The sequence below is a fragment of the Narcine bancroftii genome, chromosome 13 (genome assembly GCF_036971445.1).
Source record: "Narcine bancroftii isolate sNarBan1 chromosome 13, sNarBan1.hap1, whole genome shotgun sequence".
In the NCBI taxonomy this organism is placed as follows: domain Eukaryota; kingdom Metazoa; phylum Chordata; class Chondrichthyes; order Torpediniformes; family Narcinidae; genus Narcine; species Narcine bancroftii.
In genome coordinates, this window is record NC_091481.1 from 23,234,764 (window position 1) to 23,261,546 (window position 26,783).

General features: G+C 40.9%; 1 protein-coding gene and 1 long non-coding RNA gene across 3 annotated transcripts in view; one reads left to right on the forward strand and one right to left on the reverse strand.

Moving 5' to 3' along the window:
• The window catches only part of LOC138748772 (pendrin-like), a 49,911-nt gene extending 28,494 nt beyond the window's left edge, over positions 1-21,417 (reverse strand). Inside the window, exons 1-10 of one of the 2 annotated variants that reach the window (XM_069909484.1) lie at positions 21,340-21,417; positions 19,509-19,692; positions 17,282-17,421; positions 14,837-14,947; positions 9,923-10,107; positions 9,662-9,826; positions 8,013-8,165; positions 5,079-5,161; positions 4,787-4,934; positions 2,641-2,754 (exon numbers count right to left, since the gene is read on the reverse strand). In XM_069909484.1, the coding sequence (XP_069765585.1) occupies positions 2,641-2,754; positions 4,787-4,934; positions 5,079-5,161; positions 8,013-8,165; positions 9,662-9,826; positions 9,923-10,107; positions 14,837-14,947; positions 17,282-17,421; positions 19,509-19,645 (1,236 nt within the window). In that variant the 5' untranslated portion in view covers positions 19,646-19,692; positions 21,340-21,417. Of the gene's footprint in view, positions 1-2,640; positions 2,755-4,786; positions 4,935-5,078; positions 5,162-8,012; positions 8,166-9,661; positions 9,827-9,922; positions 10,108-14,836; positions 14,948-17,281; positions 17,422-19,508; positions 20,220-21,339 lie in introns of those variants that run through there. The other variant, XM_069909485.1, reaches the window with a different exon arrangement.
• Positions 1,521-21,322, forward strand: LOC138748773 (uncharacterized). The gene is made up of 2 exons (XR_011348243.1): positions 1,521-2,046; positions 19,448-21,322. It is a non-coding gene; the product is annotated as an uncharacterized lncRNA (long non-coding RNA).
• Positions 21,418-26,783: the final 5,366 nt, after the last annotated feature.

Below are 26,783 nucleotides of genomic sequence, written 5' to 3' on the forward strand. Positions count from 1 at the left end.
GGTGCATAAACATTAAGCAAAGTCCAAAATTCAGTAAAAATGTTACAATTCACCTTTAAAACCCTTCCAGCATTCCCTTCCATAGTTTGCAATTCTTATGAATTAGAATTGCTACACCCCTCGCCTTAGAATTAAATGGAAAAAAAAACACATGCCCAACCCAATCTCTCTTCAATTTCAAATGTTCTTTTTCAGTCAAATGTGTTTCTTGTAAAAAGGCAATATCAATTTTCATTTTATTGATACAAGCCAAAAATCGAATTATTTAACCCCTGAACATTAAAAGTTGCAAATTTCAAATTAGACATCCTAACAATGTAATCACTTACTACAAAATATTGCTCCCCTTCTAGTAAATTAAAACCACTCTCCCTCCCCTAAATATATATTTTTTTTTTTAAAAAGTATATATAGAAAATTTTTTAATTACCCCCCCAAAAAAAACTACCCAAAGGTAGTAACGCCCTAAAAAACATCTGCCCTAGTGGCAGATGACTATCAAAGGTTTCAGTGCTATCCACCCCACCCCCAGCCAGAAATACATCATTCACATTAATACAATTCAATACTGTAAATATATTGAACCCAATGACTCCATTCCCAATGATTGTTCCGGATCTTCAATGTCAATAAGACTGTGTTAAAACCATTTTTCCCATTCTGCCCATTTCCATTTGTCCTCTTTTTGGGCGACGATGGTGAAACTCTTCCATGTCCTCGTAAATCCGGTAATGGATTAGCAAAAATTAATGCATCATGGTCATTCTCAAAAAATTGAGATTGAAAGATACCATAAAAGACCTTTAACACAGCAGGATATCGAAAAGCAAATTTATAACCCTTCTGCCACAGGACTTCTTTAGCCGAATTAAATTCCCTTGATCGCCTAATAAATTCTTGACTCAAATCTGCGTTAAAAAATACTGTTATTTTGAATAATCATTGGAGATTGACTTTGTCGTGCCTTCTGTACTGCCAACCGTAATATCGTTTCTCTGTCTTGATATTTCAGGCACCGCTCGTGGTGGTTGTCCTGATAACGGTTTCTTTCGTAACACTCTATGAGCCCTCTCCAATACTAAACCTTCAGAAAAAAATCTTTGCCCAACACCTCGGGAATCCAACTCTTGAAAAATTTTATTGGATCAGACTCTTCAATGTCTTCTGGAAGACCCACAATTTTCACATTGTTTCTCCGACTTTGATTTTCCAATGAATCAATTTTTTTCCATAAGTCTTTCTTCTGGATTCCCTAATCCACAAATGAATCTTCCACTTTCTCTATTTTTTTTCCTTATTATGTACAACTTGAATTTTACATTCAGAAAAAGCTGCTTCAATTTAAAAAAAATTTCTTGCACAATATCCACTGATTTAATATTTACTGACATCCCTCAACTGTAGATACATCTTCAGACATATTGGATATTTCAGTTGTCACATCCAAAAATCCTTGAGTCATTTTGTTTAGACATATTGTCCATATGATAGGCAATCCCTTCCAAGACTGTTCAAACAGACTCCATTCCAGGTTCCAGTTCCACATCTTGAGGCCTACCTTCTCTAGACTCCACCTCTAATTGTTCCTGTGAACTGCTCATTAAAGGCAAGTCTTCCTCTTCTTCCAACGTTGTCAGGCCCTTCCTGGTGGGGCTGCGGGTCTGCACACCCGACGGCGGCATCCAGACCACGTTGGGATGCCGCTGCTCGGGCCCCCCCACAGCCCCCATGTGGTCCAGTAATTCACAGACCCTTGAGGCACCGCGCATGCCCAGAAATGCCAGGGACCGCGCAGAGGCAGCTTCCAATGCCATTCTGCAGATCCCAGGCTCACCCGACGGCAGCCCGGGCTCAAGGGCTCTTCTCTCTGCTGGAATGCCCGCGTGTCCAATATCACGAATGTGTGAATCGACTCCAGCCAAGATCGTCAACATGCCGGCACCATCTTGTGGAGACAAGGTCGGCGCCGGTGTAATACTCAGCCTGGCAGGAGTTCTCTGTGCCTTGGAGGTTCCAAATGACAATTCCATGGCTTCAACTGGACAGGTAGGCCTCAATTCTTCAGCACTTTTAAAAGGTCATTTCTTCTATCATTGAGCTTTTGTTTTTTTAAACATTAGTCGCCATTGTGACCCACTAATGTTCTCAAAAATAAAGATACAACTTTTATTCACTAAGATAAACTTTAAAGGCGGGTGCTTAAAAAACTGGCTGAGGAGGGGTGGGATCGCACATCTGCCCTCTATGCCATCTTGCCACGCCCCCCCACCAGTCCAGTCATTTAAAGATTTAGCATGACATACATGTTTCTGTACTTTGTGTCTCTCTTCATAAATTCATAACAAGTTTATGTTGCCTTTCTTTGTTCTTTCTGCCAAAATAAATCAATTACAAAAAAATTCATGTCTTGAAATTTTCATCACTTCCACTTGCTTTCTTTCTCTTACCTAATCTGCATTTTTCCTTTCAACATTAAATGCTACTATTTTGTTATACCTCTCACGTGGTACTCCACCATCAACTCAATCACTTTTTATTTATTCAATCCATCATACAGTTAATGCAAAAGCCCAACAAAGTATTATCAGAACACAATGATTTAACAAAATACAAGCAAACCTCTTCATTCTTGCATATTACCTGCGTTTTTCCACCTGTGCTTTCCTGTAAAGCGGATCGGGACAGCCCACCACCTGCCAAAAAGTTCGAAAAGCAGCCAGCAAAAATATTGGAGATTCCGAAAGCTATAAATTCCTGGAAGATACCACATTACAAACAAAAAGGAATCATCAAACAGCTAACTCTTTTGTTGCCCCACTTTGAAGAGCACAGATTTTGTTCCAACAGAGATGTATTATCCATATATTCATCAAATAGCTTGAGTTGGTGCTTGCTAAGTACCTGTTTGTTGGCACAGTTCAGCATTTCCCCAGCAGTGGAAATGGCCAGAAAAACTCCAACTTCCTTTTTTTTTCCCCAAAAAAAACCTTGGGAATGCATAAAGAACCAAAATGCATAACTTTGAAAAATGGCATATGTGTAATAAATCTAATCCATTTTAATCAGGTACAAGATTTGCTAAATAAAAAAAGCATGTTGTAAATTTAATAACATAATTTCAAATTGCTTTCTGGAAAGAATAATGCCTTACAGTTGAGATTAACAAAGTTTGAATGAAGTTCAGAAATCATTTTTTTTGGCCACACCTCCTCCACTGTAACTTCACATATTCAAGGAAGGTCTGGAAACACCAACATGCCCTTGTTGACAACCAGTATTCCTGCATAAGTCAAAAGGCACAAGTTCTTCATGCTACTTAATACAGTGTTTCCCATCAAATTGAAGCTACATACATTGTGGAGCACTGCTGTCAATTGAGTGTTGCATGTGGACTGATTGCACGTTACTTATTGATATATGATTCCACTGTACTGCCAGTCTAAATAATGCAACAGACAGTTGCACAGTAAATGTGAGCCAAACAGCAGCAGCTTGAAGGAGAATTTCACAACCATCTGCTTCAAGATGAGGTGGTATGTCAAATATCCTTTTCATCAACCCTTCAGGTCCATAATGCAGCAAAAAAAAACAGACAATGTTAACAAAGCAAATAAGGCTTTTTAAAAAATAGGGTAATGGTTGTCTTCCTTCTCATTTTTGGGGTACTCTGCTGACAAAGTTGCCATGGAGATGTGCCCAAAATAAATGCAGAACTAAAGGAGGATGTGGCAGATCTTTTGCAATCTTTAAACACACAAGGTTACAGCCCAGAGATGAATGGAATTAATATTGGCTTATTTCCCACTCTGGCATAATACAATTTCTAAACCCTCAGTTCCCTCCCTGGGGTCCTGACGTGTACATAACCTGGATCATTTACATGATCTGAATGCCTCAGTAAAATACCAAGCACAGCACTGTCCATGCATACCTACACCAGCACAAAGCAAATTTGACCTACAGTTTCATGTTAAATGAACAAAATGATAATCAATGCTACATTTTAGGCACCATATTTTCCAGCTGACAAAGATGATTTCAGCCTGGAACATATGTTATTTTCTAAATTATGTTGGTCACAAAAACTCTTACCCTTAATTGTCAAGATAAAGATATCACAGATGAAATTTCAAGTGACATGTGTGGGGATGCAAAACAGGAGATAATGGATTTCCTGCCTGGTCGACATTCGACACGAACAGAAAATTATGAAGCTCTTACAAACAGGTAGCTTGTTTCCCATTTCACAAGCCCCTTTTGTTCTTAATTTCCAGTAAAGACACTTCGATTTTAAAATGTTCAGGCCACATGTCTGAATGTCCAAAATAATGTTATACAATTTAATCTGAAACTGTTGTTCTGTACGTAGCACTATAAAAATCATGTGGAAATCTAGCATCTTAAACATTCAAGCTTCATATCCTAACTCAAATAACAACAATAGGACCTTGGTGACTAATTTTAACAGAGACTTATCAACTCAATGAAATACATGTAACCACAGGCATATCAAAAATCAAGATCCATCTTAGTAAAACTTTTGAGATACGCGACAACCAGCGCACCGGTGGCATCAGGAGTTTGCTTCCTCAGGAGTTTGCAGAGGAGCTAGTGGAGTTGTTCAAGTGAACCGGTACAGACTTGAAGGGCCGACATGGCCTGTTTCCGTGCTGTAAACGGTTATATGGTTATATGTAGGAGACAGCTACACAAACTCAGCCATTTTCACTCCAAATGCAATTCAGATTTCAAAGTTAACAGATGGTATGCTCAGACATTCACCTACCTGGTTTCCATCAATTGGGTAGCCGTGCTTGGTACCAAACACTTTAGCGACTGAAACAGCCAAAGCATATCCCACAATAGCAATAGAAAATGTTGATGCTCCCAGTTGACTAAACAGGTTCACATCTGGAGGGACTGGTGATAAAAATCTGTGTATGAGTAAAAAAGTGTTTCTGAAATTAATAAAAATTCTGGCATCTGTAATAGAGGATAGAATCATACTGAAAGGATCTTTAGAATTGAGGACAATCAGGAAGTCTTGAAAGGAAACGGAAATCTCAAATGTTTCTTACCCTGTTGGAATGCTTTTGATAATATTAGCATTGTATATTTTTTCTAAATTAGCTCCATATGAAATTTCTGTCGCCACAATAACCTGAAAAAAGCAAATGTATATATTTGAACATAAATCACCATTTCTATATTGTTCTCTGCATTTTCATTAATAAGTCTTATTCTTACCAAATTGTTATCTTAAAACTGTGGAAACATCCTTCTACCTGTATTTTCTGTGTTAAAACCAGGCCCAATATAATTTCACAATCATTTGATAATACAGCCATCTCTTAAATACTTGGCTGCTTTGTTCCTCCATAGAAGGTACATAGAAAACGCACAGGGCTGAAAACTTGGCTCACGTTTATTACAAACGAGAGCAAATCATGTAATTGAGGCAGTTGAGGAATAAATAGGATTTGTCTAATAGAACATTCTTCTGCTATCTGCATTGAAGAATTTTTTTAAGGGACAAATTGGGATCATCCAAAGTCCTGCCCATGTGTGGGGACATGGAGATTCTAATTCAAAGGGGGAATGTGCGCAAGTTTATCTCTATAATGTATTTCAAATTCCAAAGTGAGGGCCCGATCCCAGGTTTACAAAGGTTGAGGGAAAGGTGGGAATCAGACTTGGGCACAACAGTTCACAAGTGGTGCTGGTCAGATCTGTGTCTAGCCAGCATGACAGCTGTTATTAATGCCAGGTACAGGGTGGTGCAATACACCTTCCTGCGTAACTGTACCTCACACCACAAAACACTGTACAAATCCAAACCAGAAATTACAAAGCCAACCCGGCTTTGTACAAAAGTGAGATCCTTCTGGGAGGACCTGGGGGACGTTCTGAAAAAAAAAATTCTAAAAGTGGATTTTCAACAAGATCCAGAATTGTACCTTTTAGGAAACATTACGGATATGTGTTTTAAACTATCCAAGTACAAATGCAGTTAGTGAAGGTCACCTTGGCAGTAGCCAGGAAATGTATAGCGGTCACATGCAAGTCTGACTCCCAACTAAATATTACATGATAGAATTTGGAAATGCAAACTTGTATTCCCCTGAAGAAAACCAGAGAAAATATGACATTCGCTAGTATGTGGCAACCTTATCTGAAATATATTGGTACCCAGATATGACTATTCCCCCCCCCCCTTCTGAATAAGGGTACTGAAACAATCTATCCCAAAAGGGATCAAGGAAGTGGAATGGCGCAGATGACGTGCTCATTTAGTTGGTTTTTTTTTAAACCTCTTCTTATTCCTTACCTTTTGTTATTTAGTCTCCTTGATTCTTTTTTTCCCAGGCTTTTTCCTAGGTTTCTGTAGGGGTCGTTGACCCCACTGGTGTTTGTGTATTTTGTATATGTACAACTTATGACTTTTTTTATCAGTTGTATCAGAGCAAAACAGACTCTGTACTCATTTTGGTTTTGAGAGAGACTATTCTTTGAATTTGTAAGAGTCTTTGAAAATCAAAAATAAAATATTCAAAACAAAAACACAAACACATTACCAAGATTCCTTTACTTATTTCAGACTATTCCTTATTTTTTCCCAAATTATTTTCTCATCTCACTGGATAAAATAATTTCCTCCTTTATTTGGATGGAAAAGCTCCATGGGTCTGAAAAGTATTATTGAAAAACTAAGGTTAGTGAAGGACTTACTCTTCCCAATTTTCAATTCTACTACTGGGCAGCTCATACACACAAGGTAATTTACTGGGTGCATTCCCCTGAGCACTCCTGGTGTAGACTAGAAGAGTCGTCTTGTAAATCGTAATCTTTACCCGCCATGGTATATTCTTCATTGCCTGCAAAACCCTCTATCTTCCACTACTACTACTCTCCACTTTCTACGTGCATGCCAAATTTTTTTATTCATGCAGTCAAGGTCTAATGATCCCATGCCTCAATGTTCTGAACAAGTCTCTCATGGGGGACCTTGTCAAATGTCTCACTAAAATCCGTATAGACCACATCTACCCCCCACACCCTCATCAATTTCCTTTAACTCCGCAAAAAACTCAATTAGACTCATGAAGCACAATCTTCCCTTCACAAAGCCATGCTGACCATCCCGAAGTAGACTGTACTTCTCAAATTATCACAATACAATTTTCCAATGTAAAACTGAAACTTGGCTAACCCTCTCAAATATATTCAGCAGGACCTTAAATACTGTATGAACAGCTGTGGAGGTCTTACTAATATTCTGTAAATTAACATTTACACTGACCTAGTCAGTGCCATTGCTTCTGTGGAACCTTGCTGCCTGTGAATGAGTTAACAATTTTTTTTTACATTGCAGTGGAGGTCACATTTCAATTGTTTCAATTTCCAAAATTATGATATTTTGAGAGTCTGAAAACTGCTATGCAAATGTAACTTCATTGTTATTTATTTTACCTGACTTAGATAGTTTGACTGTTAAAAAGCAAAGAATGGGTGCCTACATAACAGAGAAACCCTCTGCTTATCTAAACCAAAGAAAATAAATTCTTTTACCAAACCAATGGGGAAAACTTTTCAATCTGAAAAGGAAATGTGAACTGCAACTTTCAACAACAACCTCTGAAAGTATTTTTAATGCTCACATGGTAGAATCTGTCATGCAAATAAATGGTTGACACAATGCAACATCAATCCTAATGGTTGCAAATTGGTGCCTTAAGAATCTACAAATAATCTGTTTAGAAAACAGATGTGTTTTTGCTCAAATACAGTTATTCCAACTTACATTTGATGACCACATTTAGATTTATTTGGAAAAGACAACCAGTTAGAAGGAAGTAAAAGTCTGGCACAATACTTTGACAGATCCAACTGCCAAAAGCTGAATAGATTACCCAAATGAACACTCAAATTGAAGATTCCTGTTGTATTTAACACGAGCTGTTGGTCAAAGTGTGTGTGGAGGTGGGAGGTCATGGTCCATCCCCATTACTTACCACAATTATTTCAATCGGAATAGGAACTTTAATTTTATCTTTGAAACGACTATTGATTTCTTTCACAATTGTACACACAACAATGCAGATTAAACCAGCAATGAAGTCCACAATATTGGTTTGTTGAATGTTACGAAATATATCAATTAAAGTCTGAAAAATAAAATCAACAATGGTTATAACAAATGCTGCATTTCAACCAGAACTGGAGTCTGGACTTTATTTTACCATGGGCTTTCTATACAAAATTCCAAGCAATTTTTGAAGGGCAGGAAAGTATTCCCCTAACATTTTGGTCATACTTTTCTAACTGGATCATACAAAAAAAAGACAGTAGAACAGAGGTAGGCTCCATCAAATCTACCTTCAACAACATGGGTGAACCAATACACCTAAGCGCTGTAATGCGTGTCGAAAGAACCAAAGACTTGTTGATCCAAACCAAGGCTTTTATTAACTAAAAAACTGGAGCGTATCACAAATAGGTCGACCAGTCCAGAATGACCTGGCCTGGCTAGTAGGTGTGGCTACACTCTCAGCCAATCACAGTCATCCTACACTACCATCTGTGCATATACACATTGGTGATAGAATCTGTACAATCACACACGCTCCTCTGTAATCTCAGAGACTGAAGAAAACAAAGAATAGCCATGTCAATCAGGAAAAAATATTTTCTCATTTTCTAATTCAATTATCTTGAATAATCAAAGAACAATTCACTGCAGGCAAAGTCGAGGCAGGGTGGTGAATTAAAGTGATACCACCCATCTACTTGAACATTATAAAATGTTCATGGAAATGTACCCAGACCTTTTATCTGGCAGACTTTACCATTCCGGACTCGACATCACATTCATCAGATGCTTTGCTTTCTGTGGTTGTGTGAGAACGGGTTAATTTTGCTGCAGGCCCTCAGCTGGGCTGACAGAACCTGACCCTGCTGGGCAATTTGCTGTACAATTCTGCATTTCACTTCATTTACATCTCCCCTTGCTTGTGTTTTCACTAAAACTGTCCCACTAAACCGATAAACCAGACGGCTTCAGAAGTCTGTCCTCACATTAACTGTGCCTTTCCCCCTCCCCCCCCAAAAAAAACCAGATAGGTCCTTTCACACCCTCTCTGCAACTTCAAACTACCTTTGTTTTCTTACATTCCCAATTCTGAAAACAGAAGAAAACAAAATGCTGTGGAAAGAGTTGCTGTTGACAGGTGAACAGCCAGATCTGGAATTACAAGTCATGGCATACACCGAGCCCATAAAGCAACGAAGGAGCATCAAGCAGCATCTGAAGTGCTGAACTTGTTGTGACCGCAGAGCCCACCTCACTGACAAAAGGCAAAGGAGGAAAAACCCAACACCCAACCCCAACCAACCAATTTTCCCCTGCAACCGCTGCAACCGTGTCTGCCTGTCCCGCATCGGACTTGTCAGCCACAAACGAGCCTGCAGCTGACGTGGACTTTTTACCCCCTCCATAAATCTTCGTCCGCGAAGCCAAGCCAAAGACCTTTGAGTCAACTACAGCAACCAAGCCACTCAAATAATCTCACCAGTTATGCTGATATTGTGGCCACAATATTTATAATCTGTTTTACAATTTACAAAGCACAATTCTTCAGAAGAGAACAAACAAAATACTCACATATATCATAGAAAGGACTCCCATATAACTCTGTGTTGGCACACGTAAAATGTTTTTCAATTGAGAGACAAAGGCATGAAAGGCCGCAGCTGTTGTGAATCCTCCCACTAACGGTGCAGAGAGGTACTGAACAATGAAGCCAACTTGAAGAACCCCAAGCGCGAGCTAAAATTTGAGGAAAGCAACTGTTAGCACAAAAGGAATTAAATAACATGTTGCAGATGTTGAAGAATAGAATTATCAACAATTAAAATGTACTACCTGTATAATGCCAGCGAGAACAGTAACCGAGGATGCAATGATGACTCTCTGGGCGTCTCTGGCTGCGACATCCACACCTGTAACATTACTGAAATCTGTTGTGTTGCTTGCAAGGGGAAAATGTTCATCAGGTGCCACTGACAGAATCAAAGACCCTATCATCACACTGGTAATTGTAAGAGGACCTATGCAAAGTTAAGAGAAAAATCTATGAAGATCAAATCATGGTACTGCATGTTTGGAGTTTTCAAATGGAAAATTCCTATAATAAGCAAATTCATTCCCCTTCATTTTTCTTTCATTCCTTCTTGGTGCAAGAAAGTACCTCTGTTCCACCTTCTCACTTGAAATTCATCCTTCTTGGGTACAAAAGCAGGGGATTTAGTTTAGTGCAGCAGTTCGCACAAAGCTATTATCGTGCCAGTGACAGGGGTTTGAACCTGGTGCTCTCTGTAAGGAGTCCGTACATTGTCCGCATGGGTTTCCTCTGGGCGCTCTGGTTTCCTCCATCCCTGCAAAGCATACTGGGCTTGTAGGTCAATTGGGTGTAATTGGGCAGCATGGGCTTGTGGGAAGGGCCTGTTACTGTGCTGCATGTCTAAATTTAAAAGAATAATTACAGCATAGAATGAGGCTATTCAATCTATCAACTCCATCTCAGCTCAATGTAAGAGCAACCCGGCTAGCACCCCACCCAAATACCCTGCAAGTGTTTTCCTTTTACTTACCTAGTTCCCTATCTGTAAGCTTGAAAGAGTGCCAGGTCTTCAGGAGTCGAGTTACGGGGAAAGATTAAACAGGCTAAGTCTTTATTCCTTGGAGTGTAGAAGAATGAGGGGAGATTTGATAGAGGTTTACAAAATTATGAGGGGTATAGACAGTAAATGTGAGTAGGCTTTTTCCACTTAGTTTAGGAGAGAAATACGAGAGGACATTTGCTTTTGGATAAAGGGGAAAGGTTTAGGGGGAAACTTCTTCACTCAGAGCATGGTGGGAGTGTGGAACGAGCTGCCACTTAACATAGTAAATGCAGGCTCACTCTCAAGTTTTAAGAATAAATTGGATAAATACTTGGATGGGAGAGGTCTGCAGGGTTATGGAATGGGTGCCCGTCAGTGGGACTAGCAGAATGATGGTTTGGCACAGACTAGAAGGGCTAAATGGTCTGTTTTCTGTCCTGTAATGTTCTGTTATGCTACAATTGATTCTAGCTGCATTAATTTGCTGAAACCACATCCCATCATTATTGTGTGGAAAAAAAATGTTCCATCCCATGTCACATTTGGTCCTTTTGGCGACTCAATCTTCTTCTTTGTCGTCAAGTTCATCGGAAAGCTTTCTACTCACCAAACCCTTCATTATTTTTTATGCCCCTTTTGGACCTTGTTGTCATTTCCACTAATCTGAGAAGGACTACACCAGGTTCACATTCCATTTTTGCACTCCCTTGAGTCTTACCTTCATACCCTTTCTGAAGTATCCGTACAAAATTACAGTTTGGGCCAAAGGTTTACTTTGATCTGCATCCATGAATAAAGCCCAGGATCATGGTTACTTTTTTCACCATTCTCTCAAACTATTGTAATTTTTACTGAACCATGGAGGTATCCACTGGGTCTCTATTTCTTTTAAAAGTGTGCCATCTTATTTATTGCTTCTTTTTATTCTTTCTAGCAAAACATAATTATGAGCATTAGATTTCCACAATCACCCATCTGCCCATTCCACCAGCCTGATGATATTTTCCTTGACATTGATGGATTCATCACATCCTCCAAGTTTTGTAACATCGGCAAATTATGACCAATTTACATTTTTCTAAATGCTGAAGCATTAAAGCTCAATCTGTTTAATCTCGCCACCAAGAACAAACATGTCACTTCTGAATCAATCTCTGTGCAAGACCAGTACTCTAGAAGTCACTAGGTATGATAGGTTTCTGCATGTTATGAAATAACAGCATTTCCCCCACCCTGGATCCCATTGGTAACCATTTCCCATAACAGAGATCATAAAGTGGCTGCAGCTGGACCTCACAAGCAAGTTCACCAAATTCTGTGGTTTTTCCAATACCCATGCTTTGTGCTTTTATTTTGGCAACTTTCTAAGACGTCACCTTGATTTCCTCCATCCTTAAGTTTTCATAACACCCATAGCCAGATCATTGTGGGGCAATTTTTGAAGGAGTGTTAACACCAGAAAGGTTTCCCCTGGGAGGGGATGTTGGCCATGGTTGATTTAAGCGGAGGTTGACCAAGGTAGATTGAAAAATGTAGGACCTCTTTACGGACAGCTCCAAAAGGGATCATCAAAAACTTCCCATTTAGAACTACTACTGCTAGAACCTACAGACACCGACACACCAGAAAGTAACATTGTATTATGAATGTTGGAAAACCTGGAGACTGACAGAAATGACCAACTCCAGTCCATGGGTAATTCAGGCACCTGGCACACAGACCCTTTAAGAAAGATTTGACCACAGGTGAAACTAAAATGCTGGATCTGGAGGCCACTCCCTCCCATCTTGGTGGCTAATGTCTTAACAAAATAAGCGTGACAAAGAGCAAAGAGAAATGAGGGGAGATTTGATAGAGGTTTGCAAGATTATGAGAGGTAATAGAAAAAAGGGGAAAATAAATATGAGAGATCAGAGTTTTAAGATGATCAACAGGGGAAAGTTCTTCACCCTGAGAGTGATGGGAGTGTGGACTGAGCTGTCATCTGATGTGGTGAATGCGGGCTCGATCTTAAATTTTAAAAATAAATCCCATAGATACATGGATGGGAGAAGTCCGGAGGGTTGTGGAATGGAAGCAGGTCAACGGGAATAGAAAAATAGTGGTCGGCACAGACTAAAAGGCCTAAATGCCCTGTTTTCTGTGTTCTTGTGTTCAATGGTTTTAAACTCAGAGCAAGATTAACAGTAGCAGAAAGGTATTGCTGTGTGATATGTTTCACTGACATGTAGCTAAATTGAAACACTCCGGACAGTGTGCTTCACCTTCCATTGCATGGACCAAACACCAGCATCATGTAAAGGCAGAGGCAATTGCTTCATCAAATGGGTTTGGTTCACAAACATAACGGTTGCTTCAGTCCTGCTCCCATCGACCTGGAACATCTGGCGATCAAGTGCCCCCCATTCTATCTACCAAGGTAGCTTTCTGCCATCAACCTGGTTGCAGTGTACATTCCGCCCCAAGCTAACATCAGGCTGGCACTACAGGGGCCAAGGTAATCAGAGCCACACACCGATGCCCTTCCTGATCATTGTATGGGACTAAAATCAAAATATTACCAGCGCAACCAGAGGTGCTGACATACTTGACCCTGTTACATCCTCATCAAGAAGGCCTACCATACCATCCCACCCTGACATACAAGCAGAGGACTAAAGCACCAGTGAAAACAGTGGAGGGAGACAGCCTACAGCACTGCTTTGAATTGGTGGATTGACCATTTCAAGGATTCATCTTCAATGACTTCATCTGGACCTGTGTGCATGAGTGTGCACCCACACGTATATACCACGAGTATCCCAACCAAAAGTCATGGATGAACCAACCAAAGGACTCAAAGCCTGCTGAGGGCAAGATCGATGGCATTCAAGACCAGTGATCCAGTTCTCTAAAGAAAGATCGGGTATAACCTATCTTAACAGCAAAGAGGCAATTTCGAGTGAAGTTAGAAATAGAATCAGATACACACCAGCTCTGGCCATTGGATTCTACAAGTTGAAGCATAAATGGCTGTGATGTTTCACTCCCCAATGAGCTGATCATCTTTTATGAACGTTTTGAAAAGGAGAATTCAACTACACCAGTGAGAATCTTTGCAGAAGCTGGCAACTCAGTGATATCTGTTTCAGAAGCCAAAGTCATTATAGCTTTCAAGAAGTTGAACCCTCAGAAGACTTCAGGCCCTGATGGCATACCTGGCATGGTATTGAAAAATCGATGCTAACCAACTAACTGGGGTGTTCACAGATGTTTTTAATCTCTCACTGCTGCAGTCAGAGATTGAAAACCGACTTCAAAAGGGCATCAATCATTCAAGAAGAGCAGGGTGATCTGCCTCAATGACCATCGTCCAGTAGCCCTCACATCCACTGTCATGAAACACTTGGAGAGGTTGGTCATGGCCAGAATGAACTCTTATCTAACCAAGAACCTGGAACCCATGCAATTTGCGTGTTGCTCCACAGCAGATGCAATCTCACAGGCTCTCCACTCATCTCTGCATCACCTGGGCAACAGCAAGACCTACCTCGGGCTGCTTTTCATAGATTATAGCTCAGCTTTCAACACCAACATTCCCAGAGTACTGGTCAGCAAGCTTCAAAACTTGGGCCTCTGTAGCTCCCTCTGTAACTTAATCCTTCACTTCCTCATCAGAAAAAAAACTAGTGCCAGACTACAGTATTGCAGGGCCTGAAGCATTTATTTCAAAAGGGCCCTGAATTTTGCCCTAAATAGTGCCAGCTGGTGAATGCGCAATGAGGAGGAAGTGTGACTCTATATCCTTGTTCTTCCAAGGACTGCATTCTGCATTTCTTTAGTTACTTAGAAGGAGAAAGCTATTAAGGGATAGGTGACAGCGTGGAGGGAAAGGGAAAGTGAGAAGTGCATTTTGCACAATCTGCAGCTTGCAAATATGAACACCGAGTTAAAAGAAGGTGGAAAATGACCTACAAGGACAGTCACTCTTAATGGATCCAGCATTAGTAGTGCTATCCCAAAGTGACCAGCAACATCATCCCCACAGGGGTTAGTGCACGCTGGCCCAATGTTGGTTCAGTTGTGTGCCAAGTTGTACTGCGAGAGGGGAAGTGCAACAAGAAACACTTACATGTTGGGGAAAACAAAGATGAACAACAGTAAAGAGCTCAATTGATCAGTCAATTATACTCACCCACAGCTAGATGGTTTGATGTTCCCAAGAAGAAATAGGGCAAAATGGGGAAAAAAGCAGAGTACAGACCATATGCAGGAGGGACTTCAGCCAAAAGAGAAAAAGCCAGACCTAAAATTTAAAAACAATTTACTATAATAATGCGTTTCATTGGTTCAATGCAATAGATATCAACACATAAAAGGCAAGAGGGAAAAAAAGTTCCAATCAAGAATTTTTCTCATTCAGGTTATCATTATTCACCAGCTCTATTTATTTTGGCAATAGAGCCTTTAGCTAAGTTAATAATACAAGATTCTAAGATTAAGGGTATAAAGGTCAATCAATAAGAATCTAAAATAAATTTGTTTGTTGATGATGTTTTGGTTTACCTGACATACCCTATGAATTCTGTGTGTCAATTACATACAAGACTGGAAGAACATGGTGAAGTATCTGGGTACAAGATTAATTACAACAAAAGTGAAATTTTGCCTTTCAGTGTAGAAATGCCACTCAATTTAGGGGGCCAGATCCTGGAATTAAATATTTAGGTATTCATGTCAATAACAATTTGAATAATTTATATAAACTAAATTATTTATAACTGCTTAATAAAATTATTGAGTATTTGAATGTGGAATAATTAGCCTATTATTTTAAAAGGCAGAGTCAATTGTATTAAAATTAATATTTTCCCTAGAGTTCAATATCTTCTTCAGTCGATCCCCATCTCAATTTCTCAAAATACTTTTTCAAGGACTTGAATACGAGAGTTAGAAAGTTTTTATGAAAAGGGAAAACAGTGGGGGTTTCTTTGGAAAAATCGACTTGGAAGTTTGAATTGGAAGGTTCACAGCTTCCTCGCTTTAAGAACTCTTATAAGGCAGCTCAATTGAAATGTATTAATGTATTGTTTGGCGTAAATAAAATTCCTGCTTGGGTTAATATAGAACTTAGTAAAATAGGAGAAATTAATATACAGGATTTTATTTATGTGGAATTCAAAATTGTTGGTGGGAAGTAGAAATACACCTGTTTTGAAACATCTAATTGAATTATGAAATAAAATTGATTATAAAATAGGTGCAAGAGGTTTAATTTCAGGAAAAATGCCTTTATGTCAAAATAGACATTCTATTTTCTATAGTTATCAATTTTTGAAGCCTTGGATGCAGATGGATATTGAGAGGATAGAATATTGTTTTGAAGCTGGAAGATTTATAACATTTGAACAAATGGAGAATAAATTTAATGTGCCAAATAATACTTTCTTTTGGTATTATCAAGTTAAACCTTTTTTGACAGATAAAATAGGTCGGAGTTTGACGTTACTGAGCCAGTGTGAATTGGAATTATTGATTTGTAAATAATAATACAAATAAATAGTAAATTTATTTCATAAATGTATAATTTACTTCAAAAGAAAGCCCCCCCCCACCAAAATAGGGGTGCATAATTCAAGATTAAATGGATTTAAATAGACAAATAGATGAGAAAGACTGGAAGGAATTATGTAGAGACCTTAATGTTTGATATATGTTGGTTCGATATAATTTTTTGCATCAGTTATATTTGACAACTCAAAAAATTTTTTAAAAATCAAACCCTACATTATCAGATTTGAGTTTTAGAAGTGGACAAGAGATTGGATCATTTTTGCATACTACTTGGAAGTGTCCTAAAGTTAAACATTTTTGGTTGTAAGCTGGAAATTTCTTTGGAACAAATAATGGGGATTAAAGTTCCCACAGGATCCAATGTTATGTTGGGTAATATTAGGGTTATAAGACCTAAACTGAAGCTAACTGCATATCAAATTGAATTTGCACATATTGCTTTAGCAGTTTCTAGAAAGTGTTTTGCAATAACTTGGAAGTTGGACGCAGAATTATGGATAGAGATTGCAGCTGTATTCCACTTGAGAAAATTACTTATGGTCTATAAAATAAATATCAGGTATTTTGGTAAATATCGCACCCATATTTGGAAAATGGGAGTATGAATATTTAATAGACTCCCTGTAGTAAAAAAAAATTATGATACAAATAGTTTATACCCTTGACACTGAAAAAATTTGTGACTAAGGAGAAAATCAGAACATAACTGACTTACAAACAGCAACAAAAGTGTCTTTGTGATTCCTATAACAAGTTAAGGACCTGTTTATATGTTGTTAGGGGATAAGAATTTGTTTTGCTTTAAATTTAAGTGATAAGGGAGGATCATAGAATTCCTCCACCAAATACATTTTACAGTCCTATGTAACACAAAAAAAACTGAAGTAATTAGTTCACACCTTTGAAATTATTAACAACTTAGTGAAAAGGATATTCTTCAATGTCAGTTTTATGAATTGACGAGAGCAGAAATTATAACTGAATGGATCATAAAAACTACTAATTCTTCAGATTTATACACAAAAAGGATTATTAAATATGCTTTTTTTCCCCCAAATAAACTTACCCTGTAATATCGCAACCAGACCAGTGCTCAGACCAGAAATAATGTCTCCAAGCAGCCATTGTTTCAGTTTGTACTTGGGCAACCAATCCAGGACAGGAAACACAGATTTTAGAATACCCAGAATCCTCTTACTTGAGCAACTGGAGTGAAAATAAAAATGAGTGTCACACATATATAATCTGCTAAGAACTAAAAGCATTACAGCTCTTCAGGTGCTTTCTCAACATTTTAACAAATCACATCATCCCCTTTGTGACAACAATGCAAATGTAAAACACAACTCTAAACAGTATAAATGAAAACAGAGTAAACACAAAAGAATATACAATGTGGAAGTCACGATAAAATGAAAGAAAACTTACCACTTCAGTTTCTTTCCGAGATATGCTAACCTGGGATCGGAAATATTTCATAACAATCCATCTTGGTTATAATTCTTCCCTACTTTAAATTTAAGTTCTTCCTTTCAAACTAATCAGATATTTTTAAATACAATAATTAAACAAACAAAAGGCTTCAAAAAAAATGGCAACTCTATCTTGTCGGAGAGGACACTCCAGGAAGATCCCACTTCAATGAGAGTAGGCCCAGCATCATGAAGTAAAGACTAGGCTGGAACAATAACAATTTAGAATACTTTGCCAGTAGTATTGAATCATCTTGGTGTCCTCCTATGATCCCCATCATTACAAAAGCCAGTCCTCAGCCAACTGAATTCAATAGAATTGGATATAGCAAAGGCTAGAGACAAAGTAACGTCACTCAAGATCTGCATTCCAAAGCCACCTGTTGTTGTAAAGTTGTTGGCATCTACCTGACAACATGAGGAATTACCCACTTCTATGCTATTCACTAACCACAAAAAGTCTACTCTCAACCATGAGCAAAGTGAGGAAAGGTGTCCACAGGTGGTGCTACTATGCAGCAACTACTCACCAAAGAACTGCCCAGTGATGCCCACTTTGGGTTTTGGCAGAATCAACCAACTCAAGACTCATCACAATCTAGGTGCAAACATGAACCAAAGACCAGAATTCCAGAGGGAATTCAAAAGGGAAATTATAATGCAGGACAAATGAGATGCATGTAAATATGCATGCCTAAAGGAAGTTAATAAATCATAACGGCCAATGTCAATACCTACAGAGGAAAAAACTGAAAACATTTGATTTTACGACAGAAATACTGACAAATCATCCAAAGACTTTACATGGATTGGACAAGAGCTGCAGTACCTCGGTCATTCAAGAGGATGAAAATTCAAATCATTGCATTTAACCTTGACCCTAATTCTCTGGATTTATATTCTCATTGCCTGGCTGGTTTGTGTTTCTCATTCCATCACAATCCAACCCACCTGCCAGCCTTCAGAGAACTTGCCCAATGGAACCTCCAGTTCCCTCCCCCTACCTTTGAGACCTCCCTCTATCAAATCTTGGTCTGTTTTCTACATTTCTTATTTGGGTTGACATTCATCTTGCTACTGTAATGGAAAATTTGAGATAAATTGGTAAAATTAGAGTAGGTTACATACATACACACTTTAAAACAGATCTTATTTGAAATATTGAAGAATTCATATTCAGTAACTTTACAGAAACTATGGAGAATGGTGTGCACATTTCATTAGTAGGTGCTAATTGAAATGTTGTCATTAAAGCAACAACCAGGAGACCCTCTGGCTGTTAAAAAGCTCTTTGCAAGGGTTTTGACAGAGTGCACAGGAAGGTCACTCCTGGGTTTTTGTTTACCAAAAGACAACAGTTTGACCAAGAAGACAAACTCCTAATGTTTGAGAGAGTGAGATTGAGAGAGAGAGAGAGAGAGAGAGTGTGTGTGTGAGAGAGTAAACATTTACCTTTCGAGCACCAAAAGCCTGGTGAACTTTATACATGTTCAATTCTGTGCACAGTAGAAGAATTGCCTGCAACCAATGAGCTTGGAGGATTGAGAAGAGAGATTGAACTGTGAACCAAATAACTTTTCTTACATTTACACACACACCACATCCACTTAGAATAAGAAGGGGGGGGGGGGGTTAAGTTGGGTTTAGTTAATAAAGATAAGTTAAAGTTTGATTCTGTTTTCATGTTTAAAGATAATACCGTGTGTTGTGATTCTGCATCGTTCAATTTCGTGAAGTGTGACATGATTTTTTTAAAACAGGTGAAATGCACGAAGGGGTTGACTTGTTGATGGTCTTTCATTCTGGAAAACTTCAGCTCACCTGCACTCCTTGGCCAGCCGGTATCGTAACGTTTTAGGCACCTTTTCCTTCCTTTCATTTTCCTCCTGGAAAAAGTTTTCAGAATAAACTGCTCGGGCCACGAAATAGTTGTCGCCGAGATTTTCTGGTGCCGGCATTTCGATGCCTCCAAGACTTTCTTGCTCCCCGAACAAGTGGCTGGATACTGAAAAGAACGAGTTTCGGTTACAAAGTGTTAATACGCACAGGGTGGCGCCTCCGAAGACATTCCGCTCCGCTGCGGCGATTCAAGCAGTTTCGGCATCCTGCTTTGGGTTTGGCAACTTGGGGATTATTTGTGTGTTGCCGGATTGACTTCAGCGGCGAGGAAAGTGCTTTCCAAACTTCATGTTTATTGAGCAGCTCTTCCGAAATAAACAGCTCCTCGTGCAATGTGCACCGACCTAAAATCCGAGATAACCCCCCCGGCTGCCAGGCGGAATTCATCCGAAGTCCGTTCCCTGCCCGCTTCCAGACAGCAGCGCCGCTACATCATGTCCCCCCCCCACCGCCGCCCCGCGCCGCTGAGGAGGGCTTCCCCATCGCTGAATGTATCAAATTCCCGGGAGCGCAAGGCACGAGGAATAAAGAGCAACATCAACACTCCGCTCCCTCCTCGGGAAGGGGACACGTGCTCCGCGCCCTCCGAGCAAAAACATTTAGCATATTTCCTTTCCCCTGCTTCCGGACAAATGACTTCCAACAGATCAAGGATAATCGTGTCAATGTACTCCGAGGCAACATGACTAAAGGCAGTTTACTGATTCAAATCGTAGGTAAATATTGAAGTAACGTTCAGCTAATGTTTGGCCTGGAAGTCACCCTGAAGAAAACTGAGGTCCTCCATCAGCCAGCTCCCCACCATGACTACCACATCTCCATCGGGCACACAAAACTCAAAACGGTCAACCACTTTACCTATCTCGGCTGCACCATTTCATCGGATGCAACGATCGACAACGAGATAGACAACAGACTCGCCAAGGCAAATAGCGCCTTTGGAAGACAACACAAAAGAGTCTGGAAAAACAACCAACTGAAAAACCTCACAAAGATAAGCATATACAGAGCCGTTGTCATACCCACACTCCTGTTCGGCTCTGAATCATGGGTCCTCTATCGGCATCACCTACGGCTCCTAGAACGCTTCCACCAGCGTTGTCTCCGCTCCATCCTCAACATTCATTGGAGCGACTTCATCTCCAACATCGAAGTACTCGAGATGGCAGAGGCCAACAGCATTGAATCCACGCTGCTGAAGATCCAACTGCGATGGGTAGGTCACGTCTCCAGAATGGAGGACCATCGCCTTCCCAAGATCGTGTTATATGGCGAGCTCTCCACTGGCCACCGAGACAGAGGTGCACCAAAGAGGTACAAGGACTGCCTAAAGAAATCTCTTGGTGCCTGCCACATTGACCATCGCCAGTGGGCTGATATCGCCTCCAACCGTGCATCTTGGCGCCTCACAGTTTGGCGGGCAGCAACCTCCTTTGAGAAGACCGCAGAGCCCACCTCACTGACAAAAGACAAAGGAGGAAAAACCCAACACCCAACCCCAACCAACCAATTTTCCCTTGCAACCGCTGCAACCGTGTCTGCCTGTCCCACATCGGACTTGTCAGCCACAAATGAGCCTGCAGCTGATGTGGACATTACCCCTCCATAAATCTTTGTCCGCGAAGCCAAGCCAAAGAAGAACATTCCGCTGCAGCTTCTTTTTGTCAAATATTACTAATATTTAAAAATTCATAACATTACATGTGAGTAATAAATATTCAAAGTTTTGTCGGGAATTTTTGAAATATTTTACCACCGTTGTCTTGAAAGCACGTGTGTGTGGCAGAGCTTCTTTGAGAGAGCTGCGTCTCCTGGTTCCTTCGCTCTTATATTCACAGTTTTATTTTTACTGCATACATTGAGCAGTCTATTCCGGTTCGGGAGAGTTTCTCAACTCCACTGGGTCCAAACAAATATAGATTCTCCGAAATATTAGACAGAGTGAACAGCGGGGATCCCCAGCCCAGGGCTTAGTGTTGCGACCACGTGGGTGAAAATGCACCTGGAGGGTGGAAGTATTGGGGACATCTCGGCTAAAATGGGTAGAGAGATGGTAGATGAAGATCGATATTGGGAAGTGTGAAAGGATCCAAGAGTAGAAAGAGTGAGGAGAGATAATATTGAGACTTATACAGTGGTTATCAATTTCTCCTCTGCTCCCATCCCACCTTAAGTAATTCCTTCTTCACCACAGAGCACCAAGGTTGAGAACCACTGGACTAATAGACTGGCTCGATCAGACTGTATGTCTGAGGGCAGGGCAAGTTGGGATTCATAACTATGGAGTACAAAAGTTCAAGTTTATTTCTCATCCAAATTGTACTAGTACAATTATACAGATACACACTACATACATATTTACAAACGTTATTAATAAATAGTAGCGCCTCCGAGAGTTGCTTTGGAGTTCAAGAGTCATTCAGCAGTATCACTGTTGATGTTCCTCAATCTCATGGTTCTGGCTCAAATTCTTCTGTGTCTCTTTTTATTGGCGGGAGTGGCTGGAAGATGCTATGTGCAGACGTCTTAAAATATGACAGGAAACCACAAACTAGGTTAGATCTAAAAAATTAGTACATGATAGGAAAGTTTTAAGGTGATTTTCCGCGATCAACAAGACAAAATACACCCAAGTGTGCGAGAAGCAAAATCTTCGTTGTCTAGTGAAAATTAGATTAAACAGGAAATGCATTGAATAATATGGTCCTAATGCAGACAAATGTGGTTGGTTTATCAGTAGCCAAGCTTGCTTAACCTAAGAATCACAGACGATAAACTTCAACTGTTTGAGAGCTTGAAAAAAATAATACATTCTTAATTTTTCACTTACGTACATTTTGTTACAAAAATTTTATATAAGTATTAAGAAATACATGTAATAATATGTATTCAAGTATGTAGTTTTTAAACTGCTAATTTGTATTAGTTTTGATCATCAAAAAGTATACATACTACATTTGGGGCACCAGGTGCTTGGATGGGAGGGTGGGCAGACGGGACCAAGCGGCAAGTCCCCATTTGAGGCATCAGGAGCTTGGATGGGCGTGCCAGGGCCAAAAACAGGGGGGGGGGGGTCAATTTTTACAAGATAGCAACTATTACATGCATGTATATAGTATACATACCAAATATTTTCCAATTGCAAGCCAATCCCGCTAACTACCATTGTGAGCACTGGCTCATGCAATTTCTGTCACAGCCAACATATTTCTACAAGCCGCACATTACATGTCAAAGAACCACATGTAGCTCACGAGCTGCGTTTTGGCCACTCCTGGATGGACAAAATAATTGACATCGATGTGGTGGATTGAAGGTCCAATTCCAAGCTGTACACCTCTGGAGTTGAACAGGAAAGTCTGCAGACGCTGGCGTTGTGTAACACACAAAAGTGCTAGAGAAATTCAGCATGTCGTGCACCATCTGAAACAGTGGTTTTCAAACTGCCCCCTTAACTCACATTCCACCTTAAGTAATCCCTATCCCATCAGTGCTCTGTGATTTGTAAAGGATTGCTTGAGGTGGTATGTGAGTGGGAAGGAAAGGTTGCGAACCACTGGTGTAGATCCAATTGTTACTGAAATATTTTACTTGAGAAAAATTGTCATCGGCCCATTTCCTTTGAGTTATGAAACCGTGCACATATCAAGTCAATTAGGCACAATTAAAACAATAGTTTTTAAACTTTTTCTTTCTACTCACATATCGCCTTAAGCAATCCATTAATAATTACTGAGTACTTTTGGCACAGGGTGGAATGTGAGTTTAGGGGGCAGTTTGAAAACCACTGATCTAAAGGAAGTAAAGGTGAAGGGTTCAGGCTGAATTTTCATTATCCTTGAGATGCTGCACTGACCTGCTGAGGAGCTCCAGCACTTTTTTGTATTGCTGTTATTTCTAATCTTTTCAGCTTTTGCCAAAGTAACTAGAACCAGAGAACATTGGATCACCAAAACAGGCCTCTTCACCCCTTCTAGTCTGTGCCAATCCTTTTTTCTGTAAGTTCCACTGACCTGCACCCAGTCCATATCCCTCCATATCTCTCCCATCCATGTACCCGTACAAATTCTTAAATGCTAAAATCAACCCCACATTCACCACTTCAGCTGGCAGCTTATTCCACATCCTACCGCTCTCTATGTGAAGGCATTCCCCCTACACTTTTCCCCTTTCACCCTTAACCCACGTCCTCTGGTTTGTATCTCACCAACCTTCAGTGGAAAAAGCCTTTCTACATTTACTCTTTCTCGACCCCTCATAATTTTAAACACCTCTATCAAATCTCCCTTCATTCTTCTACACTCCAGGGAATAAAGACCTAATCAAACTCAATCTCGCCAAATTACTAGACTCAGCCCAACAGAACACAGAGGCTTACTCCTCCGGCAACGTAGCGGCCATGTGGGAAGCATGGGCACTGACATCTTGGGGCACAGGGTCTCAAACAGCAGTCACTATTGCCAAGCACTCAAAGTGCTATTATTGCAGTCAGATGAAACACTAGTGGAAGAACTGCCTTGCCTGAAGCACGACCAGCTCCCCCCTGTAGCGCCGCATGCGGACAGCAGCCATCGTCATCTTGGCTCCACTTCCGGTTGTGCAGAACAGTGTGGCGGGAATCCGGGGAAGACAGCCTGGGTTGGCATCACTTCCAGCTTTACTTCTGGTGGCGACTGCGGTGAAGCATGGGGACAGCCATCTTCAGGGCAGACATTTTGGAGGTCACCAATGCACATATACAGCACCAGCGAGTCAGACAATGAGTTGACAATGGCATCTATCATTCTGGACCAGAGGAGCCCACATCAATTAGCAAGTTCCCTTATAGACATTGAGGTCAATGGCCACATTACAAACTCCTTGTTCAACACAGGAAGCACCGCAAGCCTTATACAATCAGTCACTGAACAGTGCTACTCCCTCACAGTGACCCCAGTCCAGTGTAAAATATTGTTGGCCTCCAAGTCCCACTTTTCTGAAATCTGAGGTAGCTGCACCGTAACGTTAATCATGGGTGACACCAACTACAAGAATTTTAAATTGCTCATTATACCACCGGTCATACTGGAGCTGAACTTTCAGTGCCAACTTAAAAGTGTTCTGATAGAATATGATGGCCCCTACCCCAACCTCATGATCCGTAATAACCAACTTTTAAACCTCCAACCTATCTTTCCGAACACAGCCAATCAGCAAACCAAGCATCACCCACTGTTCATGGCCTGTGGTCTGTCCACTCTTCAGGTCCCACTGCCCCCCCGCCCACCCCATTCGAAAACCTCACTGCCGACTGTAAGCTATGCAGACTTAAGAGCAGGCGAAACAGCCCTGGAGACAAAACCTTTATCAAGGCTGAAGTTAAACAACTCCTGGCCGAGGGCATCATAGAACTGGGTGCAAGTGGTGGTGGTGGTAAAGAGTAGAGGGAAGCACAGGATGGTCATAGATGATAGCCAGACCCATATAGCCGACATGGTGAATGAGATTGCCCAATATCGGGTCTTCTCCACCACTGACTTCAAGCCAGTCGATCACCAGCTCCTGATCCACCCATAGGACAGTCCATACACAGCGTTTGAGGTGGATAGCCACCTCTACCATTTCCTCAGGGACCCCTTTGGAGTCACAAAAGGGGCTTTGGTCTTCCAAAGGAATATGGACTGAATGATGGATGACTACCAACTGAAATCCACATTCCCCTACCTGGACAACGTGACCATCTGTGTCCCTAATCAACAGGGATCATAACGCTAACCTGCAAAAATTCCTCAAGACAGCGAAATCCCTAAACCTCATGTATAACCAGAAGAAATGCGTGTTCCGTACTTCACGTCTGGCTTGTGCATTGATGTAAGTACCCTGGGATAGGGCATCAGGAGGCTTGTTGAGCTTCCCAGCCTGGTACAAGATCTCATAGTTGTAGGTGGACACACGTCTGTGTGGTGGAGGATAGAGTCATTGCACCTGACCATGAGTGTATTTGGCCCCTGCTGGAGCTCCCACTCCCCCATAGCCTCAAGGCCCTGAAATGGTTCCTGGGGTTCTTTTTATATTATGCATAATGTGTCCCTAATTATGCCTCTGGTAAAATCTACCACTTTTCCCATGTTGGCAGAACATGGGAAAATGTTGATGTGACCTTCACTCACATCAAAGGTGACATTGCCAAGGCGGTGATGCATGCTGTGGACGAATCCATCCCATTCCAGGTGGAGAGTGATGCATCTGACTTTGCCCTGGATGACATGCTTAACCAGGTGGGAAGGCCAGTGGCATTTTTCTCCCGTACCCTCCAGACCCCGAACTCCAGCACTCAGCCATTGAAAAAGAGGCCTAGGTCATATTGGAAATTGTGTGTTACTGGAGGCATTATCTAGCCATCAAATTGTTCACCCCGCTGACTGACCAACGTGCAGTCTCGTGCATGCTTAACAACAAACAACGGGGAAAAATTAAGAACAACAAGATCCTGGAGAATTGAACTGTCCACCTACAACTATGAGATCTTGTACCAGGCTGGGAAGCTCAACAAGCCTCCCGATGCCCTATCCCAGGGTAGTTACATCAATGCACAAGCAGACCGTCTCCAAGCCATTCACAATAGCCTCTGCCACCCTGGGGTCAACAGGTTCTATCACTTTGTGAGAGCCTGAAATCTTCAATACTCAGTTGAGAACATTAAAGGGCTGACTCGCATCTGCCTGGTCCACGCAGAGTAGCAAGCCACACTTCTACTGGCCGGAGAAAGCTCACTTGATCAAGGCCACCAGCCCCAGTATGGACTTCAAGGGCCCCCTTCCCTCCACAAACCGGAACATGTATTTTCTTAACATTGTTCACGTATGCTCATAATTCCTGTTTGCCATTCCCCTGCCCAGATATGACCATGGCCACAGTTTTTAAGTCCCTGTGTAATCTCTTCATGCTCTTCGGATAACCCAGCTGCATCCAGTGACCAGGGGTCCTCATTCATGACGAGGAGTTGCACCAATACCTGCAATCCATCCCTACCTACTTTAACAATAGCCACAAGCAGGACCACCAACTATAATCTCCAAGGGAATGTCCAGGTGGAAAGGGAGAGCAGCACCATTTGATCAGCTGTCCTCCTGGCCTTCAAAAGGGCTGCCTGTCTCCAGTGACGAGGACCTCCCTAGAGGCACTCCATGCCTCTAGGTTCCTCCTCTGTACTTCAAC